The sequence below is a fragment of the Nicotiana tabacum genome, chromosome 9, assembly GCF_000715075.1.
Source record: "Nicotiana tabacum cultivar K326 chromosome 9, ASM71507v2, whole genome shotgun sequence".
NCBI lineage: Eukaryota > Viridiplantae > Streptophyta > Magnoliopsida > Solanales > Solanaceae > Nicotiana > Nicotiana tabacum.
The window spans coordinates 32,842,469-32,869,213 of record NC_134088.1 but is presented as its reverse complement, the minus strand read 5'-3'; the positions used below and the strand labels follow the sequence as shown (position 1 = coordinate 32,869,213).

At 37.5% G+C, this 26,745-nt stretch overlaps 1 protein-coding gene across 2 annotated transcripts in view; it reads left to right on the top strand.

Annotated features, from left to right (window-relative positions):
* Positions 1–4,844: 4,844 nt before the first annotated feature.
* LOC107803238 (phosphoinositide phosphatase SAC3) overlaps positions 4,845–26,745 on the top strand; it is a 28,598-nt gene continuing 6,697 nt past the window's right edge. Inside the window, exons 1-13 of one of the 2 annotated variants that reach the window (XM_075221589.1) lie at positions 4,845–5,633; positions 6,275–6,479; positions 6,564–6,729; positions 8,702–8,924; positions 15,957–16,033; positions 19,647–19,834; positions 19,912–20,009; positions 20,244–20,377; positions 20,469–20,597; positions 23,894–24,281; positions 25,184–25,305; positions 25,500–25,613; positions 25,906–26,094. In XM_075221589.1, the coding sequence (XP_075077690.1) occupies positions 5,529–5,633; positions 6,275–6,479; positions 6,564–6,729; positions 8,702–8,924; positions 15,957–16,033; positions 19,647–19,834; positions 19,912–20,009; positions 20,244–20,377; positions 20,469–20,597; positions 23,894–24,281; positions 25,184–25,305; positions 25,500–25,613; positions 25,906–26,094 (2,138 nt within the window). In that variant the 5' untranslated portion in view covers positions 4,845–5,528. Of the gene's footprint in view, positions 5,634–6,274; positions 6,480–6,563; positions 6,730–8,701; positions 8,937–15,956; positions 16,034–19,646; positions 19,835–19,911; positions 20,010–20,243; positions 20,378–20,468; positions 20,598–23,893; positions 24,282–25,183; positions 25,306–25,499; positions 25,614–25,905; positions 26,095–26,745 lie in introns of both variants that reach the window. The other variant, XM_075221588.1, reaches the window with a different exon arrangement.

The window sequence follows — 26,745 nt, the reverse complement described above, 5'->3', positions numbered from 1 at the left end:
CCCACAAATAGAAGTACATATTGATTTAAGTTCACCTGTGGGGTTAATTTCCTCTTACAAGGTTAGAAAAGAGACTTACCTCGCCTCAAGCCTACTTCCCGGTTCAAGAATGCGCTCACACCCTCAAGTCGGTGCCGAATCAATCCAAAACTAATCAAATAGTATATAAACTAATCAATACATGCTCAAAAATTTATACTCCAACTATTAAAGAAGTTACCCAACCCTAAATGTAAGATTCTAAGAATTCACCCCCGGTCCCACGTGCCCGAATTTCGGAAAATTTAGAAGAAAGCTATTACCCATAACCTTAAGAACATAAATATATGATTTTCACTAAGTTCCATAACTATTTTCGTGGTAAAATTCCATTTTTATCAAAACCTAAGTTTTTCATCTAAATTCATGATTTTTATGTTAAAATCTACCCATAATCTATGTATTAAATTCACATTAGGTAGAAATTACTTACCTTCAGAAGCTAGGTCGAAATCCCCTCCTTAAAAGCTCTCAAATCGCCCAAGAGTGAGAGAAATGTGTTAGAAATGGCCTAAGTCCCGTATTAAATGAACCCTTCTGGCCAGTGATTTTTCGCACCTGCGGTGCCTTGGCCGCATCTACGGCAAAATCCTCGCAAGTGCGCATTTCCCTTACCTGGCCAAGCTCTGCATCTGTGGACAAAAGGAGTCGCTTCTGCGAGCCCATCCGCTCCTGCGACCACTGCTCTCGCACTTGCGGTCATGCAGGTGCGCCAAAACTTCCGCACCTGCAGTAGCTGGCTTACCCTCACTCTTTAGCTTCTGCGTATCGTAGCTCACACCTGCGGCTGGCCAAGTGCATGTGCGATTATGACAATAACTGGGAGCTTCAGTTGTTGCTTCCAATTTCCAACTTGGCCCGAGCCTCGTCCGATTGACACTCAGGGACCCCGGGGACCCGCCCGCACATACCAACAAGTTTGAAATCATAAAACGGACTCGCTCGAACTCTCGGAACGCTCGAAACAACATTAAAACTAAGAATCACACCCCAAAATCAATTGAATCAAACTTGTGAACATCAAGTTCTTCAATTGACTCACAATGCGTCGAAACGTACTTAAACTACTCTGATTGACACCAAATTTTGTGTGCAAGTCTTAAATGACATTACAGAACTATTTCCGATCTCGGAATTCTGTTTGGACCTCGATATCACCAAAACCCGCTCTAAACCAAATTTAAATAACTTCTAAAAACCTTCAAAGAACCAACTTTCACTATTAGGTGTCGAAACGCTCCCAGATCATCCAAAACCCGATCCGAGTATACGCCCAAGTCCGAAATCATCATACGAACCTATTGGAACCATCAAATCCCGATTCCAAGGTCGTTTACTCAAAACATTGACCGAAGTCAAACTTGGCCTTTTAAGGCCAACTTAACTAACCAAATGCTCCGATTTCAACCCGAACATTTCCAAATCCTCAAACTAACTATCCCGCAAGTCATAAAATAGTAAAAGCAATACGAGAAGTATTAGTTAGGAAAATATGATTCTATAAAACAAAACGACCGGTTGGATCGTTACATTGGAGGTACATTTTCACTTCAGCGTATGTTTCCATGTTATTTATTGCACTATCTAATAGTATAATTTACGAGATTATCTAATATTTTACAAAATTTAAAATTTATGAGGTAAAATCATGGTACTACTTAGCCAGGAAGATACATAATGGCAGGGATAAAAGTATGTCTAATCAAGTTATTGTTCTCTTCCTTAATCTTGGGCAATTTCTGATTAAAAATAAATTCAAACACGTTTTATGAATTTAAATCTAATGAAATTTTAGCCATTTAGAAAGGTAAAACATATGCTATTTTTGATACCACCGATCTCAACTGTTCTGGACAATGAGTCATGCTAACTGATAAGATTTCGAAAATTAGTAATTTATTTGGTGATATCGGTTGGATTAAATACTAAATGATGTCCTAAATTTGTATAGTTACTTAAATCAAGTGTTAATATTATGTAGCAGATTTGAAAAATAAGAAATATTTGATACTTTAATTAAGAGATGTTTGAACCAACGTTTTTCATAAGTCATCGTTTGATGACTATAAATTTGAAGATCATATGTCTGTTATTCTTCTTATGTTATCAGTTTGAATAATACTCGTGTTGTTGAACTAACTGCTTCAAAGACGGAATTCTTTTTTTTTGGGTTAACTGGATTTATATATATATATATATATATATATATATATATATATATATATATATATATATATATATATATATATCAAGGGAGCCAGCTCTACTAAAAACAACTGATGCGTAAGGAAAGGGCTATTACATGATATTTGTTTTTTAAATAGTTCTTAAGATGTCTGCCCAAAGCGTTTTAGACCCGAACATTGGAGTAACGACCAAAAAGTGAGTTCTCTCAGAGAGCTTTTGCTTAGCACACAGTAGCTATATCTGATGACTAGATTGTTGTTGGTTCAAGAATGGTAGAGTCATAAGGTAGATGTCCATTTGTAATCATATCAATTACCCTTATTGAGTCTGTGTTGACTTGCAGAGGTGTGAAGCCCTTTATCAGTGCTAACTTTAGTTCCTGCATGATAACTAGTAGCTCTAAAAGGTTATTAGTCGTGTTGGGAAGTCCTTTCATGTATCTTACTATCCAGTCCTCCTTGTTATTTCGATTAACACCCCTATTCTTCCTACTCCATATTCCCCGTGAAGGAGCCATTAATGTTCAGTTTAAACCATCCATTATCGGGAGGTTCTCATTTGACATGTAATATAACTACTTGCTGATTATGTTAGAATCAGAAGTAGGATTATGGTTTTTTGTCAAATGAGTTGTTATTTCTGGAAAGCCAGATATTCCAGAAACTGAAAGGAAGGAGGTGTCCCCACTAATAGATGTATTAAAAGCCTTACTTCTGATATTATTCCAAGTGGTGGGGCAGTCAGTATGATTGAATTTAAGCTGGTGGAGACGCGAAGTATTGTGTATTTTTAGGAAAGTTTGTGCCAGAATTATTGTGCATTCAAATAAGATATGTGGAATATCCTCTTGGACGTCAGAACAGTAATAACATAAGAGGCTCATATTTAGACCAATGAAGTGGATGCAGTGATTGGTTGGAAACATGAAATGTGAGAAATTCAAAGAAAGAACTTGATTTTATTAGGGTTTGGAGTTTCTAGATCTAGCTCATGTCAGCATCCTGCATGGCTCGATTACCCCTAGCCTAATTGTGGATAAACTGATAGGCTTATTTGGTGAAGAATAATTCATTAGTTGTCAAATCCCAAATGAATTTGTCCTCCTCAAATGGAGCATTAAGAATGAAGATACTTTTAATGGAGTTAAGGAGAATAGAGGGGAGAGTATAAGAAGGCCTGTTGAAGTTCCAAACAGAGTTGGAGAACATGTTAAAGATGGAATTCTATTGTTACTGATGCAAGGTTATAGATTGTCTTGAGCAAGACAAGTAAATATGTGACCTCTACGAATAGTTGTGAACAATTAGTGTTATGCTTGTGAATTTTGGATTCTAATAAGTTGGAAAAACTATAAATGCTAAGATTCGAGCAATAAAAAAAGCTCTAAAACAAGCGATTCAAAAGTAATGAAAGGAAGTGATACTTTCATTTGATGCAAAGTCTGCAATGACGTGATCTGCAAAAATGCTAGTTTTTCCAGTTAAATATAGTTAGTAATTTCGTTTTCAAATATAAATTTGAATACATTCTCTTTATTATTATTATTATTATTATTATTATTATTATTATTATTATAAATTTAACTTTTTTATAGTTTGTGAAGATATCATCTTACTTCTGTCACACAAATTTTAAATATATATTTTTGAAAGTTAGAACATACTTTAGTTAGATTATTTACCTTTTTACTTCCACCAAATGACTTCCAAATTGGACCGTAAAATTCTCCTTCATATGCTTATCTCCTTCAAATCATATAAAGGCATGTTAACTAAAACATAAAGTAATGCTTGTATATTTTGATATTTTTATGGTCCTCACTAGGGTTGTGCATGAATCAGATCGGATTTAACAATTTCAGATTGAAATTTTAGATTTTGAATTCTACAAAATAAATCAGATCGGATTTTAAAGTTTGGATCGGATAAATATTTCGGATTGTCGGGATCGAATTGTACGCATTATTCCCTAACGCAGCCAACTCCCTCCATCCTCTCTGACCACACATCATTTCATCCATTCTGCATCAACAACAGAATAATTTTTTTCAACACACAGTTTAGCAACATAAAAGGCAATTAGTGATCTCATAATGCATAAGATGCCAGCATGACTTAGTTAGATCTTCATTCAGTAACAACTTTAGACCGTTTCATACCAAAAGATCTCTGCTGGAAGGTTAGGCAAGCTGAATTCATAGGATTATTCGAGTCGATAAAGGAAGAGGCATCGTCCGGTTAGTACGAACATAGAGAAGAGAGGCGGAACAGAGCAACAGTCTCTCTGAAGAGAGCTTAGAGATAGAGAGGCTCGATGAAATAAGACCTAACCGTAAAATTAAAGTTTAGTATTTATACATGTCCTAATAATTTCGGATTTCGGATCGGATCGGGTTAAAATTATACCAATCCGAATCCGATCCGGATATCCGAAATTTTAAAAAACATAATACATATTCGATCCAAATATCTGAAATATGAAATTCAAAAATTTGAATTGTGCGGGTCGGTTCGGATTCTCGGATATCCGATCCAAATACACAGCCTAGTCCTCACCGTCCACAATATGGTGATACGTGCTCCGACCCTAAAAAAATTGTGGTTTCCATCAATTTGGCTATTGCAAGATCTATTCTACTCTTCAATTTAATATTAACGATACTCTTATATGTCAAAAAAGGAAAAAGAAAAGAAACCCCCCCCCCCCCCCACAGAAAATACGCAACATCATCATCAATATCATTATTATATCATCATCATAATCGCCATCAGAGACAGATATATCTCTTAGCTCTCATTTTCTCTCTCTGTTGATTTTCAGCTTTTCTAGAACATACCCACATTTCCCATCTCTTCTCCTTTGTTTATATACATATAAAATTGTAAAACCCATCATATAAGTTACTCTTCAATCCCTTTCCTCTTTGTTTGTTTCATCAAAGATTTGACCCTTTTCGTTTTTGATCCATGATCATTCCCTAATTTGGGATTTAAATGCAATTTAGGGTTTCCAAAATTGAGTCTTTTTTGTTCCTGAAGCTGAAGAAGAATTGTGTAATTTCAATCTAAGTCAAAGGGGCCCCTTTTTCATTTTGTGGGTATTAAGAAAAATAAAATGCTAGCTTTGAAGCAACTCAAGTGTGTGGTGATGCTTGTTGCTTTGAGTTGTGTATGTACTGCTATATAATTGGATTTGGTTTTTGGTTCTTTCTTGGATTTGAATGCTGGAATAGTTGGTTCCCGAGCCAGGGGCTCGGGTTTTGATTGTATCATATTTTGGGATATCAGTACAAAATTTTACCAATGGCAGCTTGTGATATGGAATCTCAACATCAACAGGAACAAGACCAGTTTTCACCAATTCGACAAGGGTTTATGCAGAAATTCAGGCTCTATCAAACTCTATCGGTAATAATTCATTCTCTTATTGCAGGGGATCAAAGGGTGTGCTTAAAAGTCTGTCGAAAGTACTTAAAGACAGTCCAAAAGTTAACAGCTCAGTCAAACTGCATTGCACAAGTTTGAATCTCATGTGGCGGATTGATCACTTGATTTAGCTAATTCGAATCAAGATCTTATGATATATTTGACCATTTTGACTTCCCTCTAGGATAATAATAGTTATTCAGTTTATGGAGTGCTAACAGTGCTTTATATTTGATTATGGTAATTTGTATTGATTCATAGGATAGTCTTAACCTGGCAATTATGCGGCGTTTCATTCTCTTATTCGAAAATGAGCCTGTCAAATCTCCTCTAGCTGGCATGTATTGTTTTGTTAGTACGTTCTTCTTCATCAAATAATTTTAATTACTTTCTATAACCTGTCAGGCGACCTTCAACTTGCTATGCTAATATAACACAATCTTCCTTATTTATCTGTTCAAAGTGCAATGATTATTATGGAACAATGGCATTGTGCGTGTATGGCGTATTTGGGGTCCTTTTCCGTCTTAGTGTCTTGTCCATGTTTTATATTCTTCCCCTTTTCTCTCATAAAAGTTTTCTCAATTGACATACTTTTATTTGTTGGAAAAAAACTGTTACAGAAATTTTACATGATAGGAAGGGACAAAAGTAGAACACACTGGAGAGTGTTGAAAATTGATAGGATGGAGCCTTATGAGCTTAACATACGTGAAGATTCCACTACCTATACTGAACGCGAGTGCTCTGACTTGTTGAGAAGGATACACGAGGGTAACAGGTCTACAGGAGGTCTGAAATTTGTCACTACCTGTTACGGCATTGTCGGTATGTGAATTCTTGGGTTTTAACTTTTCAGATACAAGAGGGTTCCATTCTTCTGATTCCAGTTATCTCTATGCTCTTTGTTAGGGTTCATCAAATTTCTGGGGCCTTATTACATGCTTCTCATCACGAAAAGGAGGGAGATTGGCGCTATTTGTGGTCACTCTGTATATGCTGTCACTAAGAGTGAAATGATCCCGCTTCCAAATGCCGCAACAAGGTCAAAGATGGTTAATTATAGTAGTGAAAACAGGTTTGTCTTTTTCTATGTTTGGGTTCTTTTTATATGATATTGATTTTGTATAAGGTCCATTACAATTTAAACTTTTCGAGTCATTTATATATTCTGGCTGTTTTTTGTTTGATTTGTTACTGGTGGAAATCACCCTTTTTTGCTCCGATGATAGAAGATTAGGCAGCAAACTATAAGAATGCTGAAATGAGTTTGAAAGCTCCCACTTCCTGCAAGTGAAGCTGGAGGTTAAGCACCATCCACCTTTCTCAGTTCCCCTGCATTGGTGGTACACCTTGGTTAATTGCATTTTAACCCAGTTTGCTGTACATCAAACGTTCTCTCGATATTCCTGACCTTGTCGACTGCACAAATTTGAGATTCAGGTCCAAATTGGACCATCTGTCAATGTCATTGGTTCATATGTCAATGCAATATCATGTTTACGATCTTGACAGTGAGCTTTGGTGTGGTAGAATTCAAATGCGCATATTTTTCTTAGCCTTAGGTGTTAACATCTCCAGCTGTTCTTGCGTATTTGACAGCTGGAATGTGGAGTCTGTTGAATGCCACTGAGTAATTATGCCATTTTTAGTTTGAGAAAAGTTCATGCATTAAGGTGTCATTTGGTTATCGGGATTAGAAAAATAATCTCGTATAAAATTTGATAATCTGTATTGTTGTTGTTTGGCATGTCATTTCTGGTATAAGCGATAGTAGTATATTTTTTATACCACAATGCCGGCATTAGTTTATATAGAATTCAACATGGGATAACTTATATGTGGATTAGCTTTACGAGGATAAAACACATAAAAGACTAAAATAACATTGATTTTATCTTTTTCACTTTTTATTTAAGTTAAAATTATTTTTAAACTTTTGCATTATGCACCATATATCCCATTCTTAATGCAATGAACCAAGTGTCCACCAACAACATATGCATTAAGTGATTATTAAATTTTGCTTCTTAAAAAAAAAGTGATTATTAATTTTGTATTGCAACTCCTGCGTCATAATCCCCACATAACTTTGTCTATGAACCGTACATTTAAAGGTCTGTTTGGGAACTTAGATATTTGGGCTAGACCTAATTCAATCATATAATCTAATCTAGTTTGAAGCTCATCTGGATCTACTCCAATTTGTCTTTAATCTTGGATAAAAGTTGGATGCTAATTGTGATGTTGCTCACTAGCATGTGGGCTGTGCAGAAATAGAAAATTGGGAGCGCTTTCGAAGTGGACACATGATGATTTTGTACATTTTTGAGGAATTACCTCTTATCCGTTTTTTTCTTTGGGTGCACTCATGAGGTTCTAATGTGTATAAAAGACCGGATGTCTTTCCCAGAGAATCATATTTCCTCATAAGTTCTCTACTTTTTAGTATACTACTTGTGTAAAAGAGTTTTTTTTCCATCATCAATAGAATTATTTCACTTTATCAAGAAAAGGTTAATTAGGGATCTCGATCCTGTGTGCAAATTATTGGTTCTGATTTACTGTTAATAGGTTGTTAATAAGGTTACAATTTGTTAATCTGGTATGTAGTAAATTACTACTACATGTATATGCATGCACATCCAATGTATTCTAACAAAACATCAAAATTGAATGCATGGGTCGAGAAAGAATTTCAATTCCAGCACAAAATTGATATCGGTATATTTTTAGACACACAAAAAAAAAAAAATAAAGGAAACAAAGCAGAATTACAAAATTGTTACTTTCACCAAATTTAGCTTGGGAGGTTGCTAGTCAGCTAGTTCCTTTAGTTTTTTCCTATGTGTTTGACAAATAATTTTTGGTCTTTGGAAGAAAGCATTGATGATGACTAAGAAAGTATCATGTTGATTCTCTGTCTCTCTCTATCATGTTGAGGGAAGGGATGGTCGATTTCCTCAAGAATATAGGCCTTTGTACGTTTTTGTTGACTTCAACTTATACTAGTTTTATTATTTATTAGTCCTGATCTGCTCATGTTGTAGGTACAAGAAACTCCTTTGCATGGTGGACCTTACAAAGGACTTCTTCTTCAGTTACTCATACCATATTATGAGGAGTCTACAGATGAACATGTGCAATAAGGAGACTGGACCAGACATTTATGAGACCATGTTTGTCTGGAATGAATATCTGACACGTACAGTACGGAATCTCCTTCACAACACTACTTGGACAGTGGCATTGGTTTATGGATTCTTCAAGCAGGTGATTCATCTGGTATTTAAAATTACTTTACATTGCTTCTCACTCTTGCGGAATATATCACAAAGACAATCATGAAAAGGCCTGCTGATATAGCCCAAGAGTGCAAGGAAAACCATATGATTCCACAAGCGTTCTTTTTCTCTTTTCTGTTTGGCTGGGGTGATGTTAAGGATACACTCAAACTTGTTTGATTAACTGATTTTTCTTCCAGCTGTTGAATTATCATGTTAATAGCGCTCCTGTTATTTGTGCAAGCATGGGGGGTGTTTTTCTTACATACATATCTAAAAATGCTAATTTGTGATTTTGGTTTATGGGGCTCTACTGATGCAACAAAAATAGAAGAGAAATTCAGGGGCCGCAATGATGGTTTTGGAATAGGAATGGCATTGTGTAGTAGATGTGAGAAATAATACATGGGAAATTATATTATTGATACGTTTTACTATAATACAAGGACCCATATTTATAACAATACACAATACATACGCTAATCCTATTCCAAGTGAGACTATACTTATTTATACAACTACTAACTATCTAATACTTCCCCCTCAAGTCGGTGCATACAGATCATATGTACCGAGCTTATTACATATATAACTGATACGAGGACACTTGGTGAAAATATCTGCAAGCCGATCATTCGACTTCACAAACTTTGTAGCAATATATTTTCTCTGACGAAGTGACAGTCAATCTCAATGTGTTTAGTTCTCTCATGGAACACCGGATTTGACGCAATATGAATGGCAGCTTGATTATCGCACACAAGTTCCATCTGGCCGATTTCATCAAATTTCAACTCCTTGAGCAACGGTTTGATCCAAACTAGCTCATATGTTGCCATAACCATTGCTCAATATTCTGCTTCTACAGTAGATCGAGCAATCACATTCTGTTTCTTGCTCTTCCAGGCACCAAATTACCTCCTACTAAAACACAATACCCAGACGTAGAACGTTTATCAGAAGGTGATCCTGCCCAATCAACATCTGAGTATCCAACGATCTGCTCATGGCTCGATCCTCAAACAATAACTCTTTGCATGGTGCTGATTGTATATACCGAAGAGTGCGGACAGCTGCATCCCAGTGGCTATCATAGGGAGAATTCATGGAGAATTCATAAACTGACTCAACACTCACAGGAAAGAAAATGTCAGGTCTAAGCACTGTGAGGTAATTTAATATCCGGTAAAGGGCCAAAACTGCCCCTGAACTATTGGCCAAGGGCTAAATATCACCTCAATTCACCTATCGGTTCAAAAATGCTCCCAACGTTATCTTTTCCGCTCATTTTTGCCCTTATGACTAACGGTCAACTTGAATTAAAAAAGAGTTTTATTTAAATTCCACGTATCAATTTTTACTGGTCCAATCAAATTAAATAAATGGAAAAAGGCCAAAACTACGCTTGAATTATTGGCCAGGGCTAAATCAGTGTTATCAAAGGCGAAAAACGCAAAAAAGCTCTAAGGTCTGTTGGAGCTTTAAGCGCAAAACGCAAATAAAACGTGAGGTTTAATGAAAAAAGGGGCAACTGGAGAAAAAGTAAAAATATGTATATGCAGTCTAAGACTAATAATTATAAGCATGAATAACAAATATATGGACAAAGAAATTGGAAAAAATTTACGATAAAGTGATGTATCAATTGTTTAATGATGCCTTTTCAGGATTACACTCATTGGCGAGTAAAAGTATGCCTAAGAGCCTTGATGCGATACTAAAGCGCCCACAAAGCGAGGCGAAGCGCTCAACCTGTTTGAGCCTCGCTTCAGGGCTTAAGCGCGCCTTTGACAACACTGGGCTAAATATACCCTTCGTACATCTATCGGTTCATAGCCTGTCGCCATCTTGGATAAGACAGTGCATTTGAGAAGTTTATGTCAGTTTCTGTTAGTGTTGGAAAGCAGCAAGAGCGACGACAGAAAATGTGTTTAATTCTTACACTCGCTGGACTTTCTAATGACCTTGATTCAGTATGCGATCTGATTTTGGCTAGTCCGACTGTCCCTACAGTTGATGAACTATTCTCTCAATTACTTCGCCTTGCTGCAGCGCCCAGTCACATAGTGATCTTATCGCAGACAACTGACTCTTCTGTTCTCGCATCCCAGATAGTGGAAAATCGAACATCTCAGACTATGCAGAATAGATGGAAAGGCCGTTTTGGAAGGTCTCGGCCCAAGTGTTCTTATTGTAATAGGCTTGAACACACCCGTGAGGTGTGTTACTCTTTGCATGGTCGACCACCTAAAAATGTTCATGTTGCTCAAACCGAGACTGCAGGTAACCAGGGATTTTCTTTATCTGTAGGGGAATTAGTGAGTTCCTTCAATATCGAGCAAGTAAGCAGACACCTCCACAAGTAGTCTATGTTGCTCAAACTGATACTTCTGTTGCTGGTAATTCCTTTGCTTGTGTTTTCCAGTCTACTACTCTTGGATTGTGAGTTATGGACTCAAGCGCCTCTGATAATATTTTTGGTAATAGGTAACTTTTGTCAGATATTGTTTGTTCACAGTCTCTTTCCAATGTTACTTTAGCCAACGGTCTCCAAACAAAAAGCAAAAGGAGTCGGACAAGCTAATCCCTTATTCTCTCTCACTTTAGATTTTGTTCTTTATGTCCCTAGTTGTCCTTTTAATCTTGCATCTGTTAGTCGGTTGACTCGTGCCCTTCATTATGGTATAGATTTTATTAATGACTCTTTTGTTATACAGGACCGCAGTACGGGACATACGATTGGCATAGGGCGTGAATCACAAGACCTTTACTGCCTTGACTCATTCAATCCTTCCACAACATGTCTAGTTACAGATCCTGCAGACCTAATTCACAAATGTTTAGGACATCCGAGTTTATCCAAGCTTCAGAAGATGATGCCTAGTTTTTCTAGTTTGTCTACATTAGATTGTGAGTCGTGTCAACTTGGGAAACATACCCGAACCACCTTTTCGCGTAATGTTGAGAGTCGTGTAGAGTCTATTTTTTCTTTAGTTCATTATGATATATGGGGTCTTAGTAGAGTCCGTTCAACATTAGGGTTTCATTATTTTGTTTGTTTCAGTTATGATTACTCAAGATGTACTTAGATTTTCCTAATGAAAGATCAGTCTTAGCTGTTTTCTATATTCCAGAGTTTTTGTGCTGAAATAAAAAATCAGTTTGGCGTTCTCATTCGCATCTTTCGCAGTGATAATGCCATAGAATACTTATCTTCTCAATTTCAGTAGTTTCTCAATATATTATTCATCAGACAAGATGTCTGTATATCCCTCAGCAGAATGGGGTAGCAAAGAGAAAGAATAGGCACCTTATTGAGACTGCTCGCACACTTCTCATTTAGTCCCATGTTCCACTGCGTTTTTGGGACGATGAAGTTCTCACGCCTTATTATTTGATTAATCGGACGTCTTCATCTTCTTCCTCAATCACCCTTACACTCTTTTCCCACTCGTGTGTTCGGGAGCACATGCTTCGTTCATAACTTAACTCCCGCAAAAGATAAGTTAGCTCCTCATGCTCTCAAGTGTGTCTTCCTTGGATATTCTCGAGTTCAAAAGGGATATCATTGCTACTCACCTAATCTTCGTAGGTACCTTATGTCCGCTGTCACATATTTTTATGTCTCGACCTTTCTAACCATTTTGATATATCTGAGGTCTCACCTATACCGACTCTTAAGGAGTTTACTACAACTCCTTCTGCATCCTCAGCCTCAGACGCCTTACCAACACCGACTGTTGAGGAATCTAGTGTTGCTCCTCCTAGATCCTCAGCCACCGGAACACCACTCATAACTTATCGTCGTCGTTCGCGTCCAGCATCAGGGCCAACTGATTCACGTCCTGCACCTGACCCTGCTCCTACTGCAGACTTGTCTCCCCCTAGTCCGCAGATTGCACTTCGGAAAGGTATACAGTCCACACTTAATCTAAATCCACATTATATCAGTTTAAGTTATCATCGCTTGTCATCACCCCATTATGCTTTTGTTTTTTCTTTGTCCTCTATTTCTATCCTTAAGTCTACAAGTGAATCCTCCATGACTACCTGTACTTGTCCTAATTAAGTAGACATATCCAATTCCTAGTTCTTCAAATTTGTCATCCGCGATATCACATCATAGAAACGTGATATGTCATTAGTGTATAAAGTACGAGCCTTTTCCCAAACTAAATGACATGTCTGGAATGGACGAAACAAAGGCATCAACTTGGAATCAATAGATCGCCATAGGATACTACATAACTGAGTATCTGTCTTTTCCCAATGTGCTTTGGCCTTTTCATTTTCATCACTAGCCTTCTTGGATAGATGATCTTGAACACCTTGACCCTTGCACCATAACTCAACAGAAGAAGCCCGGGCTAAATAGTTTGAACTTCCCATTAAGGGTTCCGAAGTAATCATCAAACTTGAATTTTCAGAACCCGTGCTTTTAGAACCAAAAACGTCAGTCCAAAAAACATTGTTGGACCAAGTAGCAGAGACAATCAATAACAATAGTAACTAAGAGGAACAATGAAGAAAAAGACATTGTAGTTCGACGAAAACTGAGCAGCCGCCGGAATCTGCACAGGTCCGGAAAATAAAAAAGGACGGCATTTGATGAAACTTGGATGAACATACTCGGAATAACCTCGCAAGTAAGCTGTCCAAAAATCGTCAGAAACTAATTGAAAGGTGGTTCATGTTTTGGCGATCTCGCCGGAAAATTTTACTTCTGGGAGGCACGCGAGGGCGCGTGGGGGGTAGTTTTCCAGTGGGGTTTGGTCGTCGAATGGCCTGTGGTGGTGTTGGTTTTAGCACAACATTGACGGAAACGTAGGTGACGCAATAACAACCCTAGAAGTCGCTTAAAATTGACCCATGGCGACTGTCTGATGGAGTTCTCTTTCCCGGATGTTTCTCACCAATGCTCTGATACCCTAAGTTGCTCGGACTCGGGTGCGAGTGCCCGACACCGGTCGGATTTAGAGGTCGGATCCTTCGAGATGTAAATTCTAAGATTCTGAGATACAGATTCTAGTACGGATACAGGTGCAAGGGTCCGACTAAAAATAATTTAAAAAATTAAAAATATAAAAAAATTCTTTAAATTATGAGAAATTTTATGGAAGATTTACGTATAGCTTGTAAAGTGTGGATTTCTTTTTATTCTCAAGTTGTAGATAAGTAAAGATTGATTTTCTAGATAAGGTATGCTATTTTCTTCAAATTTACCCTAGTTTTGGTTATGATTTTGGGAATCAAATTGTATCTCATCTCGTATTTTTCCTTCCGTCGTGGTCACAATACCAAAAATTGTTGACCAGATCCGATGTGGATCCCGTACCCACACCCATACTAGTGTCGCCTCGACACGGGTGCGGCACCTAAACTGCCGTGTCGGAGCAACTTAGCTGATACCATGTGAGAAATAATACACGGAAAATTATATTATTGATACGTTTTACTATAATACAAGGACCCCTATTTATAACAATACACAATACATATACTAATTCTATTCCAAGCGGGACTACTTATTTATACAACTACTAACTATCTAAATGTAGCATAAATAATACTCCCTCCGTTCCAATTTATGTGAACCTGTTTGATTGGGCACGGAGTTTAAGAAAAAATGAAGACTTTTGGAATTTGTGGTCCTAAACAATTCAAAAAGGGGCCCAGAGTATTTGTGTGGTTATAAAAGCTTCTCATTAAGGGTAGAATTGTAAGTTTAAGCAAAATTGTTTCCAAATTTAGAAAGGGGTCATTCTTTTTGAAACGGACCAAAAAGGAAATAAGTTCACATAAACTGGAACGGAGGTAGTAATAGACAACAAACATGAAGGTAGGTTGTTCTCACCTGGTGAATGGTGAGGGAAATTGGTCTATGGATATGAAAAGGGGAAAAGTCAAAAAATAAAAAAGGTTTAGGAATTTCACGGAGAATTCTAGAGGCAGGATATTCAGAAGAACTTAAGTGCCTGCCTACTTGCTTATTCCTTTAAGGGTTTCTCCTACACATTGAAATTTCTATAGTTTTGGCTTATTAGACAAGTAAGGCTGGTCAACAATAACAACATACCCAGCGTAGTTCCACAAGTGAGGTCTGGGGAGGGTAGAGTGTACGCAGACCTTACCCTTGTCTTTAATGGCAGAGAGACTGTTTCCGCTAGACCCTCGACTCAGGAAGGGACAAGGGGAGGGGCAATAACAAGCAAACCAATCTGACAACCGAAGCGAAAATACAAAACTAGCACTAGGTAATGCAATTAGAAAACCAAAACTACATTGGCATGATTAAGATAGCGAAAGTACTTTTGGTGGACTTTTATGCTATATAATATTCAAGTTCTTCGAAAGTCAACTTTATGTACATTTCCATCGTTCAGTGAATGGGTACTATTGGTGGACTTTTATTCTATATAATATTCAAGCTCTTCAAAAGTCAACTTTATGTACACTTCTGTCGTTTATTCCTACGTTTTTTATATAAATAACCCTCATCCATTAAAATGTATTGAAATTCTAAATTCTTTTTTTTGATAAGCATGTTGAAACTCTAACTTCTATGGTCACTCCCTATCGAATGGGGCTCCTAAATTGGGATAGAGGGCATGAATTCTATTAATGTTACTACCTTGAAGTTGGTTGGATTGTTCTTGTCCTGGACAAATTACATCATCAACTTTCGTATAAAGCTGTCAGAGTTAATGCAATCTAGGTAGCCAGAAGAGCCTTCACAGCCAAAATGGCCAAGCATTATGTAGCTCTGTTAGCATGCTGCCACATAATTTGCTACTTAAGAAGGTTTATGGGATTGAAATGCGAGGCTGCTTTGTTTAAAGCATAATACATTATTCTTACTGTTACTTTTTTTGATAAGTTATTCTTACTGTTACTTTGATGGTTTGATACTTAGATTGGTTTTTTGTTTCCAAAGAGCAGCCCTGCCAAACAACATTGTGCGACTTACTCTAATTTGCATACTTAAGATGTGCCATTAATGTAGTTATTCTGGTGAATTCAGGATACTTTGTCTCTCTCTGGGCGGGACTTCAAGTTGACTCTAATAGCAAGACGTTCACGTCATTATGCTGGTACCAGGTAAACAGTTGAATATATTCAAGATGAATATAGCTTGTTATTATTGTTGTCAGATTATTATTTTCTTTTTAACAAGTCAAAACTCCTTCATTGATTCACCAAGGCAATGTCAAAAGTATATATGGCGTGAGTACGTATGCTACTGATCTTCTAAAAAGTCCAAGTGTCCAACCAACTGTCTATACTAAGTGATATTCTTTCTTTGAGCCAAAAGTACAAATGAATCATAAATCTTTCTTCATCTTAAATTTTCTTTCAATTCGGAACATCACCCCATTCCTTTTCTGATAAAGTAATAAATTTCATTAAAAGAGAGTGAAAAACACATCCTTATACAAAAGTATACCCAAAAAAAAAAACTTTACAGAAAATATGGTTTTCTACAAAAGAAAAAACCTAATCTTCTATGCATATAGGAACCTTGTGGGTGCGCCAAAAAAAAGGGATAAGACTCTATTCCTCAAGTGTGCAGAATCTTTCTATACTCCATCAAATGCTCTAATGTCCCATGCCCTGCTTCTTCTCTTCCGTCTTTTGAAGGTCCAGCTAAACATTGTTTCTTTCATCGTTCCTGACATCACGTCTGGAGTCCAAACCATCTTAGGATTTCCCACCACAAACAGGACACTATCCGACAATATAAAAGGAGATGATTCACATCTTCTTCTAAGTATTTACACATGAAGCATCAACTGACACAACTAATCTCCCTCTTTCTCATATTCTCCGTTGTCGAGATCAACCTCTCGTAGCTAGCTAAGTAGGGGTGGGCATGATACCGACCGAACTGGGAAAACCGGCCGAACCGATAATTTCGGTTTATTCGGTTCGATGTATTCGGTCGGTTTGCGGTTTATAATTTTCTAAAGTTTGGTGTTCAGTTCGGTGATCGGTTTTGGGGTTGGTGTTTTTCGGTTAACCGAAAAACCGAAGTTTTCTTAATAAGAGCTCTGGTGGGCTCTCCTCTCCTTAACCACATATGGCATAACTGAAGTCTAACGCTGAAGCCCAATGCAATTTTCTTACTCGCATATCTGAAATCTAAAACTAACAAGCCCAGCGGATAATAATTTTTTTTGATGAAGTAAGTTGTTTCATTAACAAAAGGCATCTAGGAGATGCAACGTTACAAGGAAATTGGAATGCATAAATACTACTACATGTTAGTCCTTCTACATCTTGTCAAAGACAAAGGAGCTAACAAAATCCATTAATTGGTCAGTACTGATTACAGTAGCTAACTTAGTCCAGCAAAAAAGATTGAGTAAGCATTTAGTTTTGAGAACGTGATTTGGAGTTGAGATTCCATCAAAACATCTGCAATTCCTCTCATTCCATAAACACCAAAAAATAGCAGCAGGGATCATCAACCAAATCTTTTTGATGGTCTTATCAACTCTCCATAAACTCCAGCTCATGTGTGCATCTCTCAAATTCTGTGGCATGACCCACTTCAAACCAGAAAGACAGTAGAACATGTTCAAGAGGTCGGTGGCCACTGGGCAGTGCAAAAATAGGTGGTTGACAGTTTCCTCGTTCTCCATACAGAGGTAGCATCTGTTGACCAACTGAAAACCTCTTCTGTTTAGGTTGTTTTGTGTTAAACATGCCTCATTGAGCGCAACCCAGTTATGACAAATGACTTTAATAGGTAGCTTAGTCTTCCATATTAACTTCCAGGGCCATGCATCTAACACTTGACTAGGGTTCCAGCCCAGCGGATAATAAGTAGACTAGGGTTCCAATTCCATTTTTTATTTTCCCATTCACCAGTCATAATGATTGCTGAATTTGCCGTTATTGGATATCCTGCTGCTGCAAGCCTGCAGGGCACGTCTGTTCTCCTCGCGTTCTCTTATGTTCCCTAGGCTTAACATGTCCTTGAATGTTATTCGACATACTAGCCAACACTTTGCCTATTCTTTTGCTTGACTAAAGTTAAATGACAAGATCTATTATGTTCATTTTGTTGAGTTTACTACAGTTGATGCATGTTGCTGCACTTTCTCTATAATTGCTCAAGCTTAAGTGCTTTAACTGATAAGATCTGGACATTTTAGTGTGCAGTAAGTATTGATGCTACTAAATTCTTCGTTCTTTGTTCTGTAATACAATTTTGAATATTTTTTGACATACTTAAACCGACTGAAACAAACCGAAAATCGACAGAACCAAATTAGTAAAAACAAAAAAAAAAAACTAATTTCGGTTCGGATACTGATGCAACAAGTAAAATATTGGAAATCGAATAGACCGAACCAAATTTCATGAAAACCGAACCGAACCGACCGACGCCCACCCCTAAGCTAAGTGAGAAAACACACATTTCTCTGTACCCTAGGGATCCGTACCGAGAGATTCGGGAAATTTGACCCCTCCCAGTTCTGAATATCTCTTGGGATGCTTACTTCCCAAGATGGGTTATGTAATGAAAAGAACCAGTGGTGATGCTAATCTATTGCTTGTTATAGCATAGACTCGTGGCATGGAGATGCTTCATTCAGGAATAAGTATCTAAACCACTCATCCAACTAGTTGCCCTTCTCATCTGGTACTTCATTAATTTTAAAAAACTGGTACGAAGAGAGAATCTTTCCCTTTCATAATTCCTTTCCAGAAGCTTACTTCATAAGGGCTTGTTACTTAATCCATTACTCGATCTCCCATATTTATCAAATATCTCCTCTCTTTTATGCATTCCTTGTATTTGCGGATGTCCATAGCCATTCCAACAGGGACATATGGAAGGCCTCTAGTCTCCTTATCATAACCCTCCCTTCCATATTGAAGGATCTAGTCTTCTCATCCACTACTTTTTAATCTTTTATCTTGCTTTTGGAGGGTGACAATTTGTGCAATCTTGTCACTAGTGATAACTTTTAGAACTGACTATAATGTTTGAGTGCATTTATGTCAGTCATGCATTCTGGAATATGGCATGTGATATCTTCTGTTTGGTTACTGTATATTAGCCTTTTTCTGCCCTATTAAACAGTTTATTATGTACTGTTCTCATTATAAAATATACATATGCTTTGGGCCTCTGCATGGATAATATGTATAATATATTTGGGGGTGGGGGAGGGAGGGGGGTGGGGAGTTGTGGTATTTAAAGTTTTTTGTATTGTGTGTGTAGAAGTACTTACAATTTGTCTTTATCAAAAAGTAGTCACAAATTATCTTCTCAATTTTCTCAAGATTAGTCTACATCTGCAGTTCTGCACAAGGTATTCTATTTTGGCACGTTAGCTGATTTTCTGTATGATCTGTGCCTTCAATCCATAGTTGGCAGTTAATAGCTTAGCCTACATGGCTACTAATGAGCTATTATAGCTTATGTTTACAGGAGCAAACATGGTTGCAGCATAACTTTATGAGTTACTGTACAAAGATGCCCAGGCTTCTATTATTGGACCTCTTAAATGGGTGATTGTGTTGTACTTTCTTAGCATGGTCTATTATGCAATGCTATAGGTTTCAGTTTTGTGTTCTACTACTTGGGTGTTCCCATCAGTCTTCTTTAGATATATTTCTCATCTGGACATCATAACTGTCTTTCTTCTTGGTGCTTACTCTGCAATTCTGGTGCTAACTCTTTTTTTCCCCTTTCTAGATATCTGAAACGAGGCGTAAATGAAAAGGGTAGAGTTGCAAATGATGTTGAGACTGAGCAGATTCTATTTGAGGATGTTCCAGAAGATTTCCCAGTGCATATTAGTTCTTCTGTTCAAAATCGTGGGTCTATCCCGCTCTTTTGGTCTCAGGAAACTTCACGACTAAATATCAAGCCCGATATTATATGTATGTTCAAGCAAGTTCATGCTCCCTTTGTAAGAATTTAAAACTGCTGTTCGGTTAACTTAGTGTTTGTCATTTAGTGTCAAAGAGGGACCAGACATATGAAGCTACAAGACTTCATTTCGAGAATCTTGCTGTGAGATATGGGAACCCCATCATTATTTTGGATCTGATTAAGGTGAGGGATGCTTTTGTCAGTCTGTTGTTTTCTCTTGTAATAATCTGACAAAAGATCAGAACTATACTGTCATGATGTCCTAAGGGGTAAGTAAAAGCATTTCTTCTTAGGAGCAGAGCGCCTTCTTCCCGAACAACCTGATTACCCCTACCCTAGCTCATTAGGCATGCTAATTTGCTAAAAGAAGGGTGAATAAGTAAGAAAGCATCTCACTACTGTGAAATTCTTTGGCAGACCCAAGAAAAAAGGCCTCGGGAGTCTATCCTTCGCACCGAATTTGCTAATGCAATTGAATACATCAATAAAGATCTGTCTGAGGAGAATCGACTTAGATTTCTCCACTGGGATTTGAACAAGCATTCACGAAGGTATTTGACTTGTTCATTTCTGTTTCTTTAACTTCTTTTTCAAATATCTGATTTGCTATAACTTTTGCTCTTTCTTTTTTCCCCTTTCCAGCAAAGCTACAAATGTCTTGTTTTCTCTGGGAAAAGTGGCTACATATGCATTGAATTTGACTGGTTTCTTCTATTGTCAAGTAACACCAGCCTTAAGATCTGAGGGATGTCTGAAATGGCCCATATTTGAGTAAGTTTCTCATCCCATTTGACAAATCTGCAAGCACTTGTAAGACATAATTTCTATTCAAATAACCTGCTTTTATCAGTTTATGTGGTAGCACATATATACAATTGAGTTGATTATTTACATCATGTCCAATTGGTCATTCACATTCCTTATCTTCAGCAAAGCCAAATCTTTCTTATGGTGTTTCATTCTCAATGATGCTTCACCTTATCCCTCTTCTTGCATATTTACTTCTTTTTGGTAGTTATACCTCTATGCAGCAGTCAGAAAACCCATCACTTTTGTATTATTATTTGTCATGGTATTGAATCTTTAGGATTTTGTTTCCTCTTTGGCGTATTGTGCATTAATTATCCTCCTTCGGGTAGTGATCCCCTTTTTTATCCATTCTTAGAGGCTTTTGTAAATTTTATTGAGGAATGAATGTAAATCTTTGCCAAATTGCATCAAAGGGGTGGTAATGGCCGTCGTTTCTTGAACTTCATGTATTTGAATTTTGGATCAGTTATTGGTAGCATACATCCTAACACACACTAATAAATTACCCCAGGAGAAAACCAATATTCTCGGAATTGCTAAAGCACAATAGTTTATGCTGTGTCGGTCATCTCAGTTGATTAGCTGGGTATAATTGTCTTAAGACGGCAATAGGCTGAAACTTTTTGGACATCTCATTTTTGGCATTTGACATATTGGTTGTCATATTTGAAGTGCTAAGTGATCAGCCCATGACTGCTGCAATCTAGACAGGCGAAGGTTCACTAGCCATATGATTGCGCTGCAGCAGGGAAAACTTGTGCTGATTTGATATTGAATTTGTGGAGGAATGCTGCAAAAAGATTTAGGTTTTAGTCCTCATTATTGTCGGATGGCATGATGAAGGGATAGGCTTATACTTGAAGGAATTACTTTGATATACATGAATAATTAGTTAGTTTTGAAATAAACTACTAAGTTGATATAAGAACGAAACATATTGATATTTTAGTTCTTTTTAAAATCTATTTTGTTTTTGTTGAAAAGGTAATATATAAATAGATTTCTTTTTAAAATCTATAGTAATTATTCATCATCAATTAAGATTCTATATATATATTGTTTCTTTGGGATCAGATTTTATCCTATGAGATGGGACAAAGGGAAAGATGTTTTATACATAAGTAGGTCCTAGTGTGGTTGAAAAGCCTAGTTGAATGCGAAGGGCGTAGGGGAAGACTCTTTAGACTATTAGTTGCTGGTTTTAACTTGCTTTCCAACATTTCCTAATGGAGCCCGTGTCATCTATCATTGTGCGTTGATTCTTGTTCCCCAATAGGGGATGTGAATACATCTATTCCTAAATGATGAATACTCAACGTCCGGTACGACTCTTTTCACATATTGCACTCGCTTCTCTGCAGCCACATTCAATTGGCAATAATACAACCGTCTGGATCATTTGCTTCCTCATATAAATCAAACAACAACAACAACATACCAGTATAATCCCACATAGTGGGGTCTGGGGAGGGTAGTGTGTACGCAGACCTTACCCCCTACCTTTGTGGAGGTAGAGAGGCTGTTTCCAATAGACTCTCGGCTCAGGCAAGCATAGGTACCACAATAATAACAAGAAACAATACGGGACAATACCAAAAAACCATGTAAAAGCAGAGGAAAAAAAAATCAAATAAGCCTACTACCAACCAAATACGAGAGTACGTACTAACACTACCGGTATGAATAATCTAGACTACCTAACCTACTATCCTAATCTTAGACCTCCACCCCTTCCTATCACGGGTCATGTCCTCGGTTAGCTGTAGCTGCGCCATGTCATGCCTAATCACCTCACCCCAACTCTTTTTTGGCGTACCTCTACCTCTCCTAAGGCCCTCCAATGTCAACCTCTCACACCTCCTTACCGGAGCGTCTGTGCTTCTCCTCCTCACATGTCCAAACCATCTAAGTCATGCTTCCCGCATTTTGTCCTCAATAGGGGCCACACCCACCTTGTCCAGAATAACTTCATTCTGAATCCTATCTAATCTGGTGTGCCCGCACATCCATCTCAACATCCTCATCTCTACTACCTTCATCTTCTGGACGTGAGAGTTCTTGACTGACCAACACTCAGCCCCATACAACATAGCCGGTCTGACCACCGTTCTATAAAACATACCTTTAAGTTTTGGTAGTATCTTCTTGTCACACAAAACACCGGAAGCAAGTCTCAATTTCATCCATGCTGCCCCAATACGATGTGTGACATCTTCATCAATCTCCCCATATTCCTGTATAATAGACCCAAGGTACTTAAAACTCCCCTCCTAGGGATGACTTGTGAATCCAGCCTCACCTCCCCTTCCACTCCCTGAGTAGCACCACTAAACTTACACTCCAAGTATTCTGTCTTGGTTCTGCTCAGCTTGAAACCTTTAGACTCCAGGTCTGTCTCCACACCTTTAACCTCGCGTTAACACCGTCTCGCGTCTCGTCAATCAAAACAATGTTGTCTGCAAATAACATGCACCACGACACCTCTCCTTGGAGGTGGCGAGTCAGTACGTCCATCGTCCATCGTCCATCGTCAGGGCAAACAAAAAAGGGCTGAGTACCGACCCATGATGCAACCCCATCATGACCGGAAAATGGTTCGAGATCCCTCCCACTGTCCTCACACCGGTCTTCGCTCCCTCATACATGTCTTTAATCACCCTAATGTAGGCCACAGGTACCCCTCTAGCCTCCAAACATCTCCACAGAACCTCCCTCGGGACTTTATCGTAATCCTTTTCTAAATCGATGAACACCATATGCTGGTTCCTCTTCCTCTCCCTATATTGTTCCATCAATCTCCTAACAAGGTGAATGGCTTCCGTACTCGAACGCCCGACATAAACCCAAACTGGTTCTCGGAAATAGACACCCTTCTCCTCACCCTTAGCTCCACCACCCTCTCCCACACCTTCATAGTGTGACTAAGCAGCTTAATACCCCGATAGTTGTTGCTTCCTTATATAAATCCTTGCTATATATATTTTCTTGATGCCATCTGTTATCTTTCAAGTCATTGGGTTCACGATAAGAGTCAAAAAGCTCTTCCATATTCAATGATGCAGCATAGAATTTCTGCACTTCTGTGTTTCCCAAAGATGATACGAAAAAATATGCTTCTTATATGTTGATGTGAGCTACCATTTAAAGTAGGTCAATAAAAAATGGATAAATTTGAATTGCATATACATTAGGTTTTCTGTTGTATGCTTGAGCCACTTAGAATTGTATTTAAAAATAGTTGCAATGATGTGGCACAGGAATGCTGCTGCTAGTAATATGGTTCCTTTGAAACATTTTGACCCTGATGTTGAGAAACAATATAATAATGACGTCGGTGACTCAGATAACTCAGAGGGAAAATCTAGTGGATGTAATAATGTGAGTAATGGCTATCCTTCAATGAAACCACCAATGTTCCAAAGGGGGGTGCTAAGGACAAATTGCATAGATTGTCTGGATCGTACTAATGTGGCACAATATGCATATGGATTGGCTGCTTTGGGTCATCAACTCCATGTTTTAGGAGTTACAAATTCAACAAAGATAGACCTTGATGATCCTTTGGCAGAAGAATTAATGGGGTTCTATGAGAGGATGGGTGATACACTTGCTCATCAATATGGTGGCTCTGCAGCTCACAACAAGGTAAAGCTAGTGCTTAGCATTTTCCTTTCTTTTTGCGCAATTTTATGAATCAATAATTTCATTTAGAAAATATAGGTGTCAAAAATATGTATAAGTTGCGAAAATGACACAACCGGAGTCATTCACAATCGTCCATTAAGTTGTCCAACTATCAATTAATATGATTCTTTCCTTACACCAAAATACAGATGAAATAAGAGAACTTTTATGGTTTTCTTCATCATTCTTGCTATTATGAAACAATCTTCCATTTCTCTAATTTTCTTTTTGCAAATTATTAGGTTGGCTAGACTGTGATGAAAAACATTTGCGTTAATGATTAATGAGGTAGATAATTCATAAATCTTTCAGTTATCTTCTTTGAAATTTGAATTGTGGTGGAGTCTGATTATGTTGTCACCTCACTACCATCCTGACTCTACTCCCATGGTAGATAAAAATAGCATAGAAGTTTTTTTAAATAAATAAAAAGAAAAATATCATAGAAGTTATTGTTACAAGCAACTTCCATAATGTCGATTCAGGGGGTGCGTGGGTGGGGAGTTCATGTGTTTGTACATCCAAATTCTGTTTTCTCTTTTGTTTTGTTTTTCATCTCATTTGCAAATTGAGAAAGGAAAGAACCTTTTGACTTGTAACTAGAACCAGTGACCTAATAGATCTTTTTTTATGTAAATAGAAGATACGATGCAGCAATCAGAGAATGAAACTTAAGAAGAGAGAATGGTAGGGACCCAAAATTTAGTCAATCTTGCCTCATTTTTATTAGCTATTATACGCCTCTTTGATATTAATGGAAACAAAGCCCAGGGCATTCTACACATGTAGGTTTTATCTTTTCTCACCCAATGTTAATAGTTTAAGCTTGGGGTTAGTTGACAACATTGTAATGTGTCATGTAGATATTTTCAGCGAAGAGGGGCCAGTGGAAAGCTGCAATTCAATCGCAGGAGTTCTTTAGAACTCTTCAGAGATATTACAGCAATGCCTACATGGATACAGAAAAACAAAATGCTATTAATGTGTAAGCTCATTTTCTTTCTATTCTTATGTGCCAATGCAGTCTGAGTGAGTGGTCTAGTTTGTTCAAATCCTTTAGGCTTTAAGTTCAACTTCTCTTCTTTCAATATTCTGTTTGCCCACTTGCTCGAAATTTCAGATAATATGAAAAATGGCTGTGGTCTGCACCTTGACATTTTGATGACATTTTATGAGCAGGTTTTTGGGACACTTTCAGCCGCAAGAGGGTGGGCGTGATATATGGGAACTGGACTCCGATCAGCATTACTTTGTGGGTAGGAATGGGGAAAGCTATGCTGGTGACAATGGAAGGTATAATGGTCAAAGCTGTGGTGTCATCCCTTTAACTTTCTTGTTTTTCATAGATTAGATATTTATCATCCAGATTAGGATGAGACAAATATTGTGAAAGTAACTAATGAATCTATTTCATTCCAAAGACTTCAATATTCCGTTGCATTTTTAAGGCTTAATTAATTTACGCTGAGATAATGTGTTACAAAAGAGATGGCAGAAATGCCTCCTAGTCTGACTTGATCTTTTCCTGTAATTGCTGTTTTAAAGTATGTAAAGGTTAACTGTATATTCTTACGGTGATAAACAGGTCGCTCTTCCAAAGATCATTCTCAGATGGGAATATTCTTCATGAAAGTCAATTTCCCATATCAACTCGCAGTATTGGAAAGTGTCTTTCTAAGTCTAACCTGTCTCATCAGTCAAAAGAAGGGAGCAAAGTGCTCTCTGAATCGACACCAGAAATATCAACTTGTGGAAGTGATTTGACATATTCAAGGTACAGCATATTTGATTGAAGGAAGTGTATTCAGTGATGCATCTTTATAATTCTGTGCAATTATGGATCCATAGCATGTTTTGCAATGTATTATCTAGTGACTTGCTAATTTGGACTACTCTCAACATCATTGTGCAATTACGATTTGTTAGTTGTTTCTCTACTTTTTTCCTTTTTTGCTCTTATTGTATATGTGGAGCTCCAACTTTGACCTGAAAATCGTGTCATGTCGTTCTGAGATGGGTTCTCACTTAACCCCATTGTCTTCTCCCCAACAACAACTACACTTCAGTCTCAAACAACTTTAGGGTTGCTTATATGAGTCCTTGTCCATTTAAGCTCAACTCATGTTATTATCATACCAAATAAAATAAAAGCGAAAAAGAAGTTTTACATACAACATATATATATAGTAACAATAATAATATTAGAAGTTCTCTAACAATAATAAAATCTATTCACAACTAATAGATATCATTTGTATGTGAAAAATAAGTTATGTCTTCAACGCGCCTCCTCACGTGCAAGCTTGATTCTTTTTCATTGGTCCAAGCATATGAAAATTCTTTTTTGATAATGAGTGATGGTGAGACTTGGACCCACTACCTCTACTTGCTCTGATACCATGTTGAGTGTGTGATCATCTCATTT